This window comes from Colletes latitarsis, chromosome 2 (genome assembly GCF_051014445.1).
Source record: "Colletes latitarsis isolate SP2378_abdomen chromosome 2, iyColLati1, whole genome shotgun sequence".
Taxonomy (NCBI): Eukaryota; Metazoa; Arthropoda; class Insecta; order Hymenoptera; family Colletidae; genus Colletes; species Colletes latitarsis.
The window spans coordinates 25546849-25565429 of record NC_135135.1 but is presented as its reverse complement, the minus strand read 5'-3'; the positions used below and the strand labels follow the sequence as shown (position 1 = coordinate 25565429).

General features: G+C 46.8%; 1 protein-coding gene across 1 annotated transcript in view; it reads left to right on the top strand.

Moving 5' to 3' along the window:
- Cph (BCL11 transcription factor chronophage) overlaps positions 1 to 18581 on the top strand; it is a 38831-nt gene that overhangs the window by 8050 nt on the left and 12200 nt on the right. Inside the window, exon 2 of the mRNA XM_076783921.1 lies at positions 15178 to 15630. Coding sequence (XP_076640036.1) covers positions 15178 to 15630 — 453 coding nt within the window. The remainder of the gene's footprint in view (positions 1 to 15177; positions 15631 to 18581) is intronic.

The following is an 18581-nucleotide window of genomic DNA, read 5'->3' as shown; positions in this document are numbered from 1 at the left end:
GGCAATTTCGGCTGAAATACGATGTCGTCGGGTTCGCGAGCGAGCCTCGACGGCCCCGGCTTATTGGCCTCCGTGCCGGATCCCTTAAAACGGGGTTAAGACCGCGAAATCGTCCGTAGAACTGGTCGCGTTTTTTATCCGACCAATCGAGGATCCCCGCTTCGAGAACGTTCCGGGGATTCTGAATGAGCTGATCTACGGTTCGAGCAACGTCCAAGCTGTTCCCGTTGCGCACATCGACCTACCATTCTTCTTTTTAATTAATTGATCCATGAGAGTTACGAGTCACAACCTGTTTCCTAATTGCAAAAGTATACATTCATCGACTCGGTTTAGGACTACAAAGGGTGAGAGTTTTAAAACGCAAAGTTCTGTTAGGTAAATATTCTCGAATAGATTCTGAAACTGTTCGAATGGCGGCAGAAATAGGAGAAGGGACACTTCGACTTTGGGGCCATAATGGATTTACAAGCACTCCAGAATAGGCTTTTTCAGATCCCGACAGGGTCTCTGGACGGGGCACGGAGTACGGAGTTATTTGTCCCTGGGTACTCGTCGGTAAAAAAAGAAAAAAAAATAGAGAACGGAGGGAAGAATGGAAGCGTCCAACCTGCGGATGTCCGAGCGTATAATGCTAGGTGCCGTAGGAAAATTTATGTTGTTTGCAGTCTCGGTTTCCCGGTCCATTGTCCACTATTGTCCGAGTCCCTCCTTCCAAGGTGCGAACACCCTTCGGGGCGATAATCTGCTCGCGTTATTGTACGCTTTGTCGGTCCGTTCACTTGTCGGAAGGGGGATCCTGACGGCTACCTGACCAAGGGTCACTTCGTAGCGCCTTCCACCACTTGTCCAAGGTGAGATTCCCTCCCTGGACCATCGTCGACGGTGTCTCCCCGTTTAACAGGGTGCATCGACAACTAGGGTCAACCTGACCGCCTCTCCTTGCGATCCCGGACCCCTTTGCGGTCGACGTTTCGCTAATCGCGAGGTGCAGAGGTCATGTTGCCACGCGTGTCTTCCTTCTCCGTGAACCAAGAGGCTCTCTAGGGTCTGGCGCGATCGATTACGCGTATCTTCGAATCTATGCCACGCGTCAGACAGCTTCAATAATTATTCGTCGATATCTTCAGGATCTGCACGAAAGCGACTTCGAGGCAGGTGAGTCTCCTCCGTAGTCAGCACATGTCGACTCGTCATCGCGGTGGAAGGATTCATCGGTGCCTGAGCTCTGTTTAGCGTCTTCTTAGCGCGGATACTTGTTTATAGAAAGCCTGGAAGCCTGGCGTAGATCCGCTTTCTTTCAGGAATCGACGCGGTTTTAGCGATCAATTATCGAAAAAGAACGCTTTCCAGAATCTCCGTGGATTATTATCGCGTATAGGTTGGTCGGGCTCCCTTGGCCGTGGTCACCCGTTATAATCTAATATTCGAGGACGGTGCGTGTGTAGACCATGTGGCGTGTACGCGTCCCTTCTATAAATAGGAGCCGCTGGAGACCAAGTTCAGAGGAACGGGGAGGACCGCGATCGTTTTTAGATTTTCCACCGGTTTCCAGTCGAGTCTGAGGTTAGAACGCCGCGAGCTAGTTATGCGCGCTCGTTTAGGAACGGCGTAACTTCGGGAACTTGAACGCCGCTTCGGTGCCACTTTACGGGAAGCCCGGCCCTGCTGGCGGCGTGTAATTAAATGGGAAAGAGGAGCCACCGTAATGGCGCAGCCTTGAGGATTTTCGTGGTGTTCGACGGATTCGGATTCCCCGTCTTCGTGATCCACTTCCCCGGGACCTCCGGAGGAGCTCCCTTTACCCGGCGACCTGACTTTATAGACAACTCCCGGAGTCGTTCGGGAAGTGTATTTTCGAGGTTCGAGATTTTCAGCCCGTCCCGTTGACTTCTCCGTCGTCAATTTTATCGGGGATTTATATCCACGCCTCTTCGTTTAAAAAGTTATTTTAAAACGTGGTGCTTTTCTCTGAATATTCCTCGACTACCAAGAACGTTGAAAAGATTTTTATTAAATAACTCTCGAACGATTCATCAACCCAAAGCGTTAAAAATATATTCTTCGATGCAGACCCTGTCTAGAAAGGATCGGTTCTAAATATAAACGCTTCTATGATAATTAATTAGTCGACGGAGAAACGACACGACGAACATTTTTCACCTACGAAACGTTCGGTTACGCAAATCGCGGCTCCATTTGTTAGCACCGGAAGGGGAAGCGACGATTCGAGACGCGATTTTCTGGCCAAGGCAGGATATTTGCTTTAACGAGAGACGGCCATCGGTCGAGAGAGCGCGTAGATAAGGTGACAGAACGTAACAGAGAGACCGTTCGTAGTCATGTCCGGCCATCGCGTCTCGAGCGTTCCGGAAGTTGAACGAGAAGAAAAACCGGCTCGAAGGTCTGCCGGTTCGACCAGTGGCGTGGCCGTTTCGACGGCCGGTCTCCCGATTGGCTGTCGACGACAAAATTGCACAGCGGGACGGGACTTTTTTTCGAAAACGTCCACGCAACAAGAAGAGAGAGAGAGGATTGTCCGAGATAATTCATTGTACCGGGCTCTGGACCAATTGCGTGGCCGATCCGCGGGGTGCTACGCGACGGGATCCGGGCACACCGGCGTGAAAAAAGAAATTAGGGGTCAGGCTTTTTTTCTCCAATGGCGAGAGTCTACCGAGCAGATAATAATAGGGCTTTTATAGATAATCGATCCTAACCAATGCGTAACAATTTATTCGTGACGCTCGATCGAACGGTTCTAATCGATTTCTTTTCTTTTTGTCGTCTATAACGATTATGATTTTTAGGTATTCGTGCGTGAAAAGTAGGATGGAGTTAGTCTGTACGATATTTCTATTTTTGAAGTAGAGTTGGAGATTCGAAGTTACCGGATGGGTGATTTAGACGGGTGTATATTATTTTAATATTTTGGGTTCGTGTTTTCTCGATTATCAATTCCCATCACAATTTTTGAATCATACAGATAAAAGTACGTATACCCAAGGTACAGATCGGAGCATCAATTATGAAATTTTCCTTTAAAGAATGTAAAAAGCTATCGATAAGGGAGGTTATTGTAATAGATATATTTTGGGTGACCGTGCTCTAATGTGGGGTGTCAAAGGGGTCGGTGATAGGATTTGTCGTGGATCAATTTATCGCTCGCGTGATCCTCGATCGGGTGGTTTATCGAGCGGAAAGGAGGAACAGCGAATCGAATCGGATGTGAACGGAATGCCTATTTCGAGTCCCCCCAAAAAATTACAATTTTATGAAACAAATAACACAGAAGATTTAACAGGCTCCTCGAAACCGTGTCGCGTCCCAGGACGAGTCGCCTAATGAATAATAGACTGAATGCAGAACGGAGGAGACACGAGAGAAACGGTTGCAATCAAATATACTCGTCAAGATGGTGCCCTTTAAGTACTTTTCCTCCGACGTTCAGAGGTCTTGTAAAACTCCCCGCTTTAAATCAAGCTATGGATACGAGTGACGAGAAGGAAAATTATAAATACATAAAAAGACACGACCAGCTTTGTCGCGGGACGAGAAGTCGAGGTAAATCCGAGCGCCCTTTCTCGGGACGGTTCTCGTAACGTTTTCGGGAATCGCGACTTCGCCGCGGGAAATTTCGGGGGCGAACAACGGGGCGTCGAGCGCGGCCGCCTGGCCGCGTTAATTCTCGCTCGAGAAAATTCGCGGCGGTCGTTAATTATTTCGCGTGACATGCTTCGGCACTTCGCGCGTCCGCGCGTTGTCAAAAGTTTGCATTCGGATGTTTTGCGGCGAGCGGTAGCGAGTTTCGCGAGGGTGGGAATGGGGAGGGGGACGTTTTGAATAATGTAACAACGAAACCCACCCCCCCTCCTCCTCCCAGCGACCCCTCTTTCCTCTCTTTACCACGGAACTTTCTAATTAACCGACGCTGGCCTGGGCGAAAGAGCGAGCCGGAGAAACGGTCGAAAGCGCGACGAAGACACCGACAACGGAAAAGAAAGAGAACGCAAGAGAGAGAGAGAGAGCACGCTGGACAATAAAAGGCCTTCCATGGTGTTTCGTCGCGTTCCCCATTGGCGATCCTACGGGCTCGTTGTTGCCGCGGTTCCCGTCGTTTGTTCCCCCGCGTCATTGTCGAACCGCGAATGGCGAGCGACGCGTGCCGTTTCGCGATTTTAGGCAAACGAATAATATACTCGGGGACCCGGGAAGAAAAAGGGAAAACGTCGTGAATGGCAATGGCACTCGGAGTCAAGATGGCGTAGTTTGAGTACCCTTCCTCGAGGATGCAGGGAACGTCGAGAGGGTTACTCTAAATCGATTCTGGGATCAGGTGGTTATAGGTGAACGCGACGTTAAATGTTTAGACCTTGTTCCAGAAACTGTCCAAATGGGTTTTTAATTACGCAGCTGTCGATCGTTCGAACGTAAACAGCGATGGGGGTGATCTCGTTCCAAGTACTATTCGGTACTTGGCCAACCAACCCTGGAAAGACTCCTAAATTTATTCCTTTGCGAGTAACGATGTGTAACGAGAGTCAGTTAGTTACTTGTTGGAGTCAAATGCATTTTGGTAGAATTTTGGGGGAGGATCGTCGCAGAATTTAAAGTCCAGGTGCTCTTGAGCCCTTTGGTCGGAGAATTTTGGTCTCAAAAGTCTGTATCGAAAGGAAAACTACAGTGAACGCGTAATTGATGCTTCGATATCATTCTTCACACCGACTTCCAAGTTTCCCAAGTACGAGACTCTCAAGGTACGACAACCGGAAGGACAGATGGGCGTAGTAAATAAGTCGCTGTTATCTCTCTGGCAGAGATGGGCAGAATTTAGATGCGAGTTCCGAGTAATGAATAAAATATACTCAATCTTCTATTCATCGTTCGTTAAATAAAGAATTTGAATTTCCATTATGCGACCAAGCTCTGTTTCGCGTTAAAACATGGTGATTCCGCGTGATTCTTAAACGCTTAAAAAGTATACTCTAATTAAGCTTGTAGGGCTCTCTGAACCATAAATATCAAGAACAAAGTAATTAGAGCCGATCTAACAGTATCTGCAATAGTTAGGGTAATGGAATTACGTTCGCACGATATATATTTTTATATCACTGTTTCGGATCGTGCACCTGGTCGACGAAGCGAACAGTAACATTATCCTTTCATTCCCAGATTGTTGCAAACTTACGGAATTGTTTCGTTCTTGTAAAATATCTACATTTTATATTATTTTGAAACTTCAACATTTTTAAATGTGCATAGAAATATATGTTATTTATACAAAACTGGAAGGAATCGGTATATATTTACGGATGGGAAGATCTAGATCAGTACCTCTCAACTTATGGGTCGCGACCCGGAAGCGGGTCGCGGAAATATTTGTAGCGGGTCGCTGAGCTGCACACGGTCTCCAGATAAGGTTCCAGGCTTTTATAAAAGAAATTATTAAAATCTCAAATTAAACTCACACTATGGATTTCGATAAATCAAGAAACAATGGATCAAATTCTGTAATATTCCGTGCATATGAATACTCATTAATAGCCCCGAAGAATATTTCACGGTCTCTCCGTAAAATTTTATTTCAAATAATATAAACAGTATTTAATAATTTCTTTAAATAAAAATAAGGGTTCCAAAGAACTGCTAAATAATTTGAATCCCCCTTCGAAGAGATTGAAAATCACCGATCTACGGCGACAGTGGTATTTTGAATACGAATGTTCGTAAGGGGGTGGAATTGTTAAAACCGAGCAAGCGCGTTCGTAGCTCGTTACACGATACAGTGGAAATAGCTGACGCGATTTCCGGATTTACCTGGGGACCGTGTCGAAATCAAAGGCGCCTCGAAGTTGGATTTCTCAAAGGTGGAAACAGTGGTCGGAATACTTGTTCGAATAGCGTAAGCTCCGCGAACGCGGCGCAAAGCTCGATAGGCGTCGGTAAAGCGTTCTCGCGCGACTTTTCCTCGATTCTCGGGACGCGGAATAATCGCGGAGGCGATTGCCAGACGCGGGAGGATGCCTCTAAGAACGAGACGCGACGTTCCCAGGAGCCGAGCATCGATTTCGACTCCCACGGAAGGTGAAAACTCGGTTAAAGGCCACGCACGGCCGCGTGTGCAGCCGATCCGGCACCGAGATGGGGATGTGACAGGACGTCAGAATGGGATTTCGGAGTCCGCATCCGTCGACAGTGAGCGCGCAGAGGCAGCTGGACCGCGTCTAACTGTACCCACATGATTTATTTTGATCAAAAAATCACGGAAAGGGGTTTTCCTTGAAAGAAGCTGCGATTGAAAAGGGGACGGTACAGGTCAGCTCTCTAGGACCTGTTTGGCCGTTTCTCAATGGACAATGTCCTGCTGCCGGCTCACAAAGGACCCCCGGGACTAGAGATCCTCCCACGATACGCATGTGGAGCGACGATAGAGAGAAGGATCTAACCCGACGAGTGGGAAACCGACGAGAAAGAGAAAGACGCTGCGCCGTATACCCATTCACGGCCCGTGAGAACCAGATTTCATATTTCTCATAACCGCCTGGCTGGCCCGACCGCGGAACGGATAGAGCGCAGTTTTCTAGCCGAGTCTCTTGGACCACTAGCACGATTCCCAAACTGGTCAAACGATTTCACCCGTTCCGTTTTGTCCACTCGCGGCCCTACAGTCCGTTTTCTTCGCTCTTCCGTGGGAAGAGACTCCCGTTTTACGCGGATATCCGATGTGACAGAGACATTTTGGAAATTTTCAAAGTTTCATTGATCTAGGGGTCTTTGGACCAAAGTCGATGTTTCGATAGGCTAGCGATCACATGAGAAAATTCTGATGGAGCAGCTATCACCGACACCTTACTTTCGACGCCACGAGTCTGTAAATCTTTAGCGTTACCTTATTGCGTGACATCCGCAAGTAGGGTGACTACAAATTGGCTTAGCGAGGCTAAAATTCCTGGTTCTCGAATGGCAAACGATCAATCCGATAACAAGACTTTCTCCAGATACGAATCCGATTGGAAACGTCCAGAGGAATTCGTAGGAAAATTTATGCCGACCATAAACGGCTACCGAAGAATTAGAAAATTCTAATTTCATAATGTATGGTATTTATAATTTGCAATTCTATTGACACTGTTTTCGATGCACCTTTAATTTCAAAACTGTTGCAAATTCACTTCTTTCCTATAATAATATGAGCTCTAAAGAGAAAATCAAAGAAGATACCCGAGAGAAATGAAATCGACATACGACCAAATTGTATGGATCATCTTGCTAGCGCGTGTTATAAATACTTAACGCCTGTTCTAGAGTTCAGCATCGATTGGAGCCAATTAATTTCGCGCCATGGTTGCGCAACAGGAGTTTAAAATTTGCACGTCGGTTAAAGAGATGGACGAAAGTGGCTCGAAAGAAAAATTGAAAACTCGAGAAGAAATTGCCCGGTACAAAAGGACGTCGAGATCGAGAATAACCGGGGTAGACAAGCTGGACGGTCTTTTTCCCGTACTGCTTATGTATTTCTTACAATTCGATCCTCGTTCCTCGTGCATTTAACGCGAATGGACACCAACACTACGCCCGTGACCTCGATTCCATTCGAAAACAAGTACCCGTTAGGTCCCCGGTCTCGTGTTCTACGGCGAGGATCTTAAAGAGGCGTCCTTAAAAGGGAAAACGATCAAAGATACGGAAGAAAAGCTTCCGTGAAATAGGCCGGTTCACGAGATCGAGGCGACCTCCGTCCTTGATCCGCGCGATCCACACAAAAACGAGCCCGATTTTTTCCTCGATCGACGGGGTCAGCGTTTTTTTTTTTTTCTCTTCGTCGACTGGGTGCAACGAGGCGCGCACGACCAAGGGTCCCCTGGAAAAAAACTGCATCGACGACGCCATTTTGGATCCTTTGTGGGGTAAGCGTTTCGTACCGACGCGACGAACTCGTTCCGTGGGGAGGTTAAAAACTGCTCGCCCCTGGTGGAAAGTCGAAAGGACGATGGGGTTTCCGTGCGCGGAGAGAGAAAGGCGGCCCGCGGGAAAAAGGGCAGTGAAAGACGAGGGAAAAAAAGTGGGGGTTTCGTATAAAAATTACCCCCACCATCGGGGTAAGGACGTGCCGGTAGGTCCTTTCTTCCTTTGATATCCTGTCGGCGGGGCCCTTGGCCGACGGGCCTCTGCGCGTGCCCCCCCCGATGCTCTCCAGTCAGCATCCGAGCATGGAAGAAACCAGATCTCCGCCCTGTCGATCGAACTTGTACGCGTCTCGCGACGATTAACTAAATCCTCGAACGGCGATGCTCTCGTTCGTCGATCTCTGTACCGTGTACGCGTGTGCTCGCGTTTGAATATCGCTGGTTCGCGATCGGAGACGCGACTGTGCTCGATGGAACTGGCTACGCTTACCACGCGGGGACGCGTAATGGCGCTCAAAGGTAAATCAGCCAAACGGGGAGGGGGTAACTAAATTGAAACACATCGATGTGTCATAATTTCGACGGTTTTCTGACGCACAAACGATAGAATTTGTGCAGGAATATTCGCAGTACGACGCGTGCGGAGGAAACCCTGATAATTCTACGATCTGGTAAACATTGTTCGCGAGCAGCGTCGGTTTCAGTGCGTTTATTAGTTTTTTCTGGAATCGTGGAATTTATATTCTTGCGTCGATATTGTATGCACGGTGGTTAAGCATGACGTGGCATCGAAGAATTCCACACGTATTCGTATTAAATTTTCAAGCAAAGGGTGAAAGGATCAGTACCGTGAAATTGCCTGAGTTTCCTCCGAACAGTAAAACAGTTTTAGGGTTTAGGAGAATTAGTCGAACGAAGGTGTTGAGTTCCGTGTTACGGTAATTCTTACTGATATTTAACCCTCAAGTGGATCATTGGGCCCTCTGCAAGTTTAAACTAATATATGTAAATGTAATTATTTGAAAATTTATGTAGCCCTCCGTTAGTTCACTATTTTTTAAATGCTTTAAAGTTGATTTCCATGTACCAATTTGGTAAACATCAATGTTGAGTAAAATAATTCAGTTGAGATTGAGAGTCCACTTAAGGGTTAAAATCTCGAATGTACACAATCGTCGAAAAATAAAACCGTGTTAAATAGTGAAGCAATCTCCAAAGTACTTACTTTTTCGTCGAAATGGATGGGATAAAATAGCAGAGCCGGTCCGAATAGTCCAGGATCGTAGGGTTGTGCAGAAAGGAGAGATTTCGCGTCGGAGGGCAGACGCATTTCGGGTTTCTGCGAGTCCCCGAAACGACGTTGATTTCATCTAGGCGACTCTATTATCGACGATATCGCGGATCCGTCCGTTCCGTGCGGTTCGATATTCTCCTGCGACGTGTGCCAGGAGTCTATCCGTTTCTTGATCCGTTTCTATATTTCGCCGTGGATCGACTGCCACGTACGCGGCGCGTACGATGCCACGGAGAAGGAAATTGGCGCGACCCAATACTAATGGATAATGGAATTATTGGTTACGGTCGGAGCTCGCCCTGGGGATGATCGTAATTCAATTGCTTCGATGTGTCCTCTGGACGTTTTGACAGGACGGATGTCCTAACAAGGAAACCGCCTCGGGGTATCTTCGAGGTTTCTACGTGTTGGTAGCGTTTGTATCGCCGTCGCGCAGCTGTGTGCGACAAAAGTCATCCGACGCTCTTGTTTCGAACCGTTCGACGACGCTGGGAAATAGTTTCGTGCCTCCTGAAATTGCCGCGGCATTCATATTTTCTAATTCCTGACAAGCCGGTGTCGCGGGACAATAGAAAACTGTTTGTCTCGAACGTACGCTGCGCGAAACGCTCGCGAGTATCGATCGTCGCTCGCTTCGAGCCCTTCGAATGCGTCCAATGATCGTTTCGGGGCTGCTGGATCTGAAACACAACGTTTAAAAATTTATATTAGACATAAAATATTTTATCGCGTTAAGAACAGAGTCAACGCGAAACAATTCTTCGGTTTGTCTTTCTCAGGAGACGAGGAGACGTAGATCGTCGAGGGCGAGAATTATTATTAAAATGAAGTGATTAACGACGTAATATCGGAAGGATCGTGAGTAATCGATGCCTACCGCCGATTCTCTGGCCCGGACGTTTCCTCTTACTTGGAGAGGATAGGAAAGAAAATTAATGTGAAAGACTAATAAGCTCAGGACGTTTCCTACAGCGATTCCCATACGTATCTGCCCCACTCGTAGATGGAAATTACGAAGTCTCTCGCAATAAGGGAGCCACGCGGTACAGTGATCGAGGCATTACAGATGTATGGGCCAATTTGTAAGCAATCCAACTTACATTCGCGGGGCAATATTGTATTTTTATGTTATCTTTTCTCGGCTATTCGCGGTCTATCCTCCGCAGACGATGCTCCCACTCGTGGCCACTCGCCTACTAGGGTTTCTCTGTGTTTATGCCAGACGAGCAATCGTGGAAGAATCGAATCAAAAACAAGGAAATTAAGGACCTCCTCTCAGGAACCGATATAACCAACCTTCCGCGTACGATGTTTACAAAGTTCTAATTGCTCCGCGTAAGCTCAGCGATTCGAGTAGATAAAATTCGATCCTGACGAATCGATATGTAGGAGATCGAATGGGAAAAATGGGGGTTGACAAATACTCGAGCGAGACTGTAATAAATATACTTGCACGGAGAATCCGTAAAATTGTTTGAGACACGAGTACTATAGAAATCAATCGTTCGAGAGTGTATATGAATTTGTAACTGAAGATAATCGACAAAGTGTACGAAAAGGCCTCAAAAGGGTGCAGATTCCCCATCCCAGGATCAAACCGTAGCACGCGACAGCCTGCTGCAGGAACATCAAACGAACGCGTACAGCTCACAGGCACGTACCTTATCGAGCCAATGAACGCTCAACGGCCGCGACGACGTCCCTAATTTTGCAATAAACATAAATGGATCGTGCCAGCTGGGAAGCTAATTAAACGAACAAGTTTCAATTCTCGCGGTGGAGGCGTTTTATCATCGACTGTCTTATCTATTCGTCCAAGAATTGTTCGAATTGAGGCAGATACCGAGCTCTATTTATAAACAATGAGATAAGCATAGTTCATTAATATCTTTCGAAATAATTATAGCAACATAGCTTGGAAACAAGGCCGAATAGGACGTATGTTTATGCGAACTTTTTTACTGTTTTCACGTGTAGAATGTAGTCCCAGATGCTACGAGGCATAACAGATATCGCGATTCGGAGAGTGAAATTGATTTTTCAAATAATTGCAGACGATTCGGGGTCGTGATGGGGTTGGGACCGTTGTACCGTTGAAGGAATGAACGATCGTAGCGCGTGTCTCCCTCGGAGCGGTTCGCGGACAGGTTCCAAGGAAGACAAAGTTCCATCGGGAGGTCGCGTGAGCGCGTGCGCAGGATAGGGAGATTCACGAAGCGACGAGGTTAGACACGTGTCGGTCGGGTGTTCCTCCTTCGCTCACCTTCGGCGCGGGGCCCTGTCGAGGCGAACGCCAGGGGTAGCGGGTCTCCCGTACCCGTCGTCGCAGCTCCCGGAGCCACGGTCCAACATCTGCCCCCGAAAAAACAAAAGCCCATTGTCGTTAACGACCGGTCGCGCGTCTCTTGTTTCTAACCGAGCGCTTTTGAATCGTAGGCGAATAACGGACCCCGAAGTCCATTCAGAGGACCCGGGGCCCTCCGGTCTCCGTTCCTTTTCCGTTCGATCTTACTTTTTGCCCTCTTCCTCGTCCTTTCCAACTTTCCTCCCCCCCCTTGGGTTAGAGAAGGTCGCCACCGCGTTCTCGGCTTTCAAATTTCCATCCGCGCTTTCTTCGCGATTTTTCTTTCGTTGTCGATCATCGAACGATCAAAATCTACCGTGCCATCTCGGGGGCACGATTGTCTCGTACGATCCACGCGCACGGCCCAACTTATCTCGCTTCCTGTTCGCCCCAGGTACGGTGTCCTTCCGGCGACGGGGGAATTCGAAACGCTCGCGAAGAAAACTCACAACCGGTGACGACGTTGCTTCGGGAATGAATGCTTATCTTGATTGCGGCGCGAAGAGCCGTCTCTTCGGATCGAAACTCGCTTTCGAAATTCGTTTTTACGCTATTCGCGCGGGAAATTTATTTCACGGGACTCTGAGGAATATATTGGCTTGAAAAAGGTTTAGACTATCGGATATTTTGCTTTTAAACAGTCGGATGCTACTCGATTTTAAATTTGTTGCAGCATTTTGTAAACACATCAAAATTGATAGCTCCTACGAGTGAGAATAAATTTTTCCGAGGGTACGTAAAATGGATGTTTGATTTTTCGAAAATTCCACGTTAACCTTGACTGTTTGGGAAAGTTGGGCGAATTTTATTTATGGAACAATAAAATGTTAGATTCTTAACCCTGACACGTCACAAGTTCCTGGTGTGAAGTTTCGTAATCGTGAGAATCGTGAAAAAATTGAATGAGAGATTCTGGAGGCCAAAATAAGACGAAAATCAAGAATACCAATTTGTTGATTGAGGTTTCGTTAAAAAGTTATTAACGTTTAAAGTTCCATACCGATCGGAAAATTTTTCGGTGAAAAAAAAAATTTCCAATCGTTCTGGAAAAAATAGTTTTGGCTGCGTGGGTCAATTATAATCATTTTTGATGAGTGGACATATCTCCGAAATCCTACGCACTTTCGAGAAAAAAATTCCTAAACGAAACTGTAATGTTTGGCCAGAAATGTTGCCCGGAAAATTTATGCGAATGTTTAAATCATCATAACTTCTGAACGGATTGGAGGATTTTAAAGTTTCAAACGGCAAAGAACGCGTATTTTGACGAAGAATATGTAGAAATTCTAAAAATATTCGAAAAGTTGTTCCTTAATCCCGTAAAATGAGAAAACCCCCATAAAAGTGGTTCAATTTTCAAACGACCATAACTCCTACAATACTGAATATATTTCAATGAAAATTTTTTCTGAAGTAGAGCCCATGGATACCTATAAAAAAGTATTAGACAACATTTCCACACAGCGCCAAACAAATTTATTCAAAATGAAAAACGAATTTTTAAAAAAACTCGACAGGGGATAGGTGCTGGAATTTTTCGGCCAAATTGAAAAGTTTCAAATCATTCTGGAAAAATTATGTTCGGTTGTAAGGGTCAATTACAATCATTTTTGGTCAATAGACATACCCTCGAAATCCTACTCACTATCGAGAAAAAAATTCGAGTAGGTGCCTAAATTTATGGCGAAATTAAAAAATTTCAAATCGTTCTAAAAAAATTATTTTTGGCTGCAGGGGTCAATTACAATCATTTTTGGTCAATAGACATACCCTCGAAATCCTACTCACTATCGAGAAAAAAATTCGTGGTGAACAAATTTGATGTCAACTGTCGCAATCATGAAACTACCCCCCTCGTCATCGAGTCTTATATATTAAAATCAACAATTTTTGTATTCTTTCTCGCGACCATTTCTAGTACGAATAAAGGTAAACTTTAAATAGTATACGTTCGAAAGATTATTTGGAATTAAATCGTACGTGAAGGGGTTGAGAAACCTGTTAATGGATTCCAACGGTAAAAATTGCATTCCTGGGTATAGAGGGTGGCATGACGGTCAAGGGAGGCCGCGTTTGCGCGCTGTCCAGTGGTCAATCAAAGCTCCGCCCCGAAAGAATCGAACGGTGTGCGCGCATCGACGTAAAACGCAGAAAGGGATGAAGAGGGACGCGTGTATAGGTGCACGTAGAGGCACGGGGTGGAAGGATCGAGTCGAAAAAGGAGAAACGGGCCGGACAGATGATAGGAGATGTTGGAGGGAATAAAAGGACGAAGTCACGTTCGCCGGGAACGTCTTGCAATGAAAGCGGAGGGAAGGGCGAGCGTAAAAGACGAGGAGGAACGCGAGGAGTCGGGCAGCGAACAATAGGCAGAACTACGGGGCAGACGGTTCTCTTGTTTTTACGCGGGGCTGGCGTTCCTATCCGAATGGATATGGATACTTGACTCGCCGAGGGAAAAGATCGATGTATGAAACTCCTGCCAATCTCTATGTTAATGGCGGCCCCGAACTGTGAGCGGAGGGCAACCAACAGCCGCGAGAATCCCCGCCAGGAGGTCTCCTCGAGGACACTTAAAAGTGAATTGTTACGTCTGCGGCTGACCCCGGGACCTTAGACCCTCGAACGTCGGTGAATTATAAGAGCTGCGTAGAAGGAAATTAGATCTCTATATCAGCCGGCTACCCCCGTCTTCCTCGGGGCTAACTAAATTTCCCTTTCCGTTCGCTTCCACGCGCGAAACGCACGAAATCCGGCTACGTGGGTACGGATTTATGCGCGGACCGCGATTTAATTACGAATCCGCGACCGCTATCGCCGCGGCGGAAACGATTTAGAAATAGAATCGCAAGTCGGTTCTTTACGGAGCGTCTGGGCGTTTGTAAGCTTTTGCTTTGTCTACGATCGCGACGGCTTTGCTTAATATTCGACCTGAAAGAGTCGCAGGACTAGAGCTTCTCGTTTGTTGAACTATGTTACGTACGAAATTAAAGGTGTTGTAAGATTGGTGTTTGGCGTTATCGAAGTAGAATTTGCGTGCTCTATAAGATTATAGTGCAAGGACGAATAGAAACCGTAAGAATATTTTGTTAGGCTCGAGGTAAGCAGTTGACAGCAAAGATTGCGTTGGAGCGAAATTTCTTGGGTGGGCCAGGACACAGGTCGAAGAAGAGGGGCCTCGAGTGCTCGTATCCTCAAACACTCGAGGGGATCTGTTTAGTTTCACGGGACCGTGCGTGTGTTTCTTTTGTAAAACGAGTAGAAGCGGGCCCACTTGTGAAAATGCGAGCGAAAGCGTGCTGCGCGACGGAAAGGACTCAGGAAAAGTGACCCACGGTGTCCGATACGTTCCCCTCCGTATTGCGGATCGAATCAATTTCCCAAAATCGTTTGCCCCGTTACAAATATTAGGATGTGCCAGAAAATATTACACGCTCAATTTTAATAAGGTAGAACGAACCAGCTTGATCGTTGCCATCGTTTAGGAGGACAGTTTGAACTAAGAGGAAAGATTATCCAAGGAAGATGCAATAGTTTCTGGGACGACCTAGTATATCTGACTTGACTCTAGCGCTTAGTGATTAGTTAGAAAATAGAAGAAACGAGCCCTAAAGTGACTGTTTCGTTTGCAGCGGAAACCTCGCAAGGTACCACATCCCCAGACACCGTCCAATGCGGGGGCTGCAGGGCGTCCTACCCCCTTGGCGAGATCGTACGGTTCATCGAGCACAAGGTTAACCACTGTCGGAGCACGCTCCAGGGCTGCCACAGTCCATCGGCGACGGCCGCTCCGGAGGACTCCGATCCCGAGGACGCCCTAGCTCTGAAGGCCGTCGATCAGGACTCGAAGCTCAACTCCGTGCCCAGCATATCCGCGCCCATCAACAAAAGGGCGGGTGGCAGGCTGGAAAGCCCTCCGACGCCTCAAGGCTCGGGCCCGGACACCGGAAGCCCGATCGAGCTGAAGGCTAGCGCCAGCTCGACGCCCAAGAGACGGACGGAGCCCTCCGACGAGGATAAAGAGGATCTTCCGAAGAAACCCAAGACGGAGTCCGTGGACGCGGACACGAACACAGTCAATTCCGGTGAGTCCCGAGATCTCCTATTTAACCCTTTGATCCATCCTTCGCGACGAATTGAGAACATTGAGGGCGATCGAGGGATGGAAGTAAGAAATTGTAATATTTAATTTCATTCGAGATCAAGACTTCATAGTTTGCTTTCTTGTACTAACCACGTTAGATATTTGGGATTGGAATCACTCGAATCGTACGAAACTTGGTGAAATTCACCGTTGTAATAAGTTCTTGCGTTTCACGAATTATACAGGACTGTGATTTTGACGAGCATCGGACTCAAAATTGCCCAGAAAGTTTACGCAACAAAATATGACCAGCGTGGAAAAATCGTACTTTCTATCTAGTAATCGGAAGGTTCCAGTTACCCGTTTTTAACGTAAATATCGAGTAACGACGCCGAAAACCGAGACACGTGCTAGCAAAGCGCATTCGCGATGTTTTGACATATTCAGCTTCGAGTTCTGCGTCGGGTCTCGCGAGTCAAGGCGATCTCTATAAATACTGCGCGTATGTTCCGGCAACAAATGCTCACCGTGACTTTCGTATTCTATGAAGCTTTCGGACCAACGCTCGAGCAGATCGGAAACGATCTTGGAGAGATTTTACGACCGGGGACGAAGCGAATCGCGGAAGAAAATTCCGTTTCCGCCTGCTCGTCGAAAACCTGCGTGTCAACTTATCGTTTTTTGTCCCTCGAGTGTACGGTTTGGACTATAGTTTCGAGTCCCGGAAGCTTGAGAATGGTTGATAATCTTTTAATTGAAATTAAATTAGCCAGCGTTGATTCTCAGGAATCGCTGGAACTACTAAAAATCGAAACATCGACCCGAACGCCCCGGAAAACGAGATCCATCTGCGCTGAAAATTCTGCTTTTGGGCTCGACGGTCGGGGGGAGGAAGAAAGAGAAAAAAGGGAGTTTTAAAGTACAGTTACAGGCTGCCATCTGATGTCGATCGTGGTTCAACGGGCACGAACAATGCGGCGGTGGATTCGATTTTTGAATTTAAAGAGCTCGCTCGGGAATTGGGGTGAACCTGCCCCCATAGTCTCCCCCACACACCCCCCTCTACGTGACCCCTTTTTATCGGTGACCACATTGTCATATTTTCAGCAGCTTAACGCGCAAACGTCCGTGCTCGTACCATGTCCACCGCTTAAAATTATTTTTGCTTCGCGTTATTATGGGGTCAGTTGTTGAACAAATAAATAAGAACGGTCGAAAGGAGGTGAAATTAGAAGCCTTTTCTACGGAACACCGCGAACTTTCGAACAGAAAATCTCTTACGACGCACATTAATGAATGCCTCGAGCATTCTTACGGAGTAATTACATGAATTGTTACCGTGTAAACGTGCGAAGTCTTGTCACGAGTCTCGTACACGATCGTCTCGGTACGTTGCACCTATTTTCGCGTACCAACTTCCAGCGAACTTTTGCGATATTAATTTCCTGTGTGCTCGAGCTTCCGACCCGGCAGAAATATTTAACGAACACGCATAGAAAGCGCCAACCGAGAATACCGATTAATTTCTTTTATTTACGCGTAAGGGGTGGGATGAAAATTCCACCCCCACCGTTCGCGATTCGAAAATTCGGACTTTCCCTCGACTCTCGGTTTGCAAATTTCCGGCGACGACCTGACACCCTCGACCTCGCGTCTCGTGATGTCGGGTCCTCCAAGTTCCGCACAATCGCGACTCGCGGTTACAAAAGGGTGACGACTTTAATTTCGCACCCACTCGTCTCGACGAATCGACGCCGCGATCGCGTCGGTTTACTCCGATTAACTTCAAAGAAGCGCCGCCGCGGCTCAAACAAAATTCATGCAGCCCGACGCCCTTGATGAATTGAAAGCACAGCCTTTGAGATTCTTAACTCCAGTGCTTACCTGTGCAAATTGACGCGGCGGCCTGTTTTGCATCGCACAGAGAGCGACGGAGAGAGAAACGGAAACGGAGAGAGGCCAGCGAATCGCCAAGACGCGTCGCGATGAGAGCCACTGGTGCCCGACTCCTCTGTTTCCCTTCTTACAATTAGCGTCTTCTCACTTTTGTAAATATTATTACGTTCGGTGGAACGACCCCCCTCCGGTACTTAAAGCTCCTCGAGTCTTAATTGTCTCTCGTTCGAAAGCGACGATTACAGGGAAGACTCCGTTCGCCACGGATAATAATTTTATCAGACGCTCTACGCTTTGAAAATTCCTCCGCGGACGCGGATTTCTTTCAGCGCGAGACGCGCTCGAGACAAGGGCAAAGAACCTCCCACGATTCGAGGATCGGAAATTTAACGACAGAATTTATAACATAAGGACACGACGCTTGGAAACTTTGCCCTATTTTTCTGACAAATTACTAGGGACAGGTTTCAAGATATGATGGAAATAATAACACTTACATTTGATAATAGAACAAACAAGTAAACAGGCTAGGTGTCGCGATTGTACACCATTAATGTAAACACAGATCTACCTAATATTTTATTTTATTTAATCGATAAACGGGAAGGTAATTTTAATCAGGTAAACAACATGAGGGCAATATGTTAAAAAAATTAAAATGTACAATTTCTGAACGATGCAAGTGCCCGTAAAAAAATTCAAGATGGTGCAATAAGAGTTTGCGAATATTATAAACACCTGTTAATATATCTACTAAATATTTTGTCAAACATCGACTAATATTCCATTCGTGCCAAAGGGTAGTTTCTTCAAATAAATAATAATACCAGAAACTGGATCCAATAACTACCCTAAACGCGCCCAAAGATGGAAGGTTCATATGTCGCTCGTTTCCAGCATCGTCGATGGAATTTCGCCTACCTGTATTTCGAGTCGTTCTTGCGGGGTAAACCCCGATCGAGTAACGAGTCGAAGGTCATTACTGCACACCTTATTCCGTCTCGCGTTAGTTTGCAAGTAGACGCAGCACGCTGGGGTCGGTTGGTGTTCGCGCCC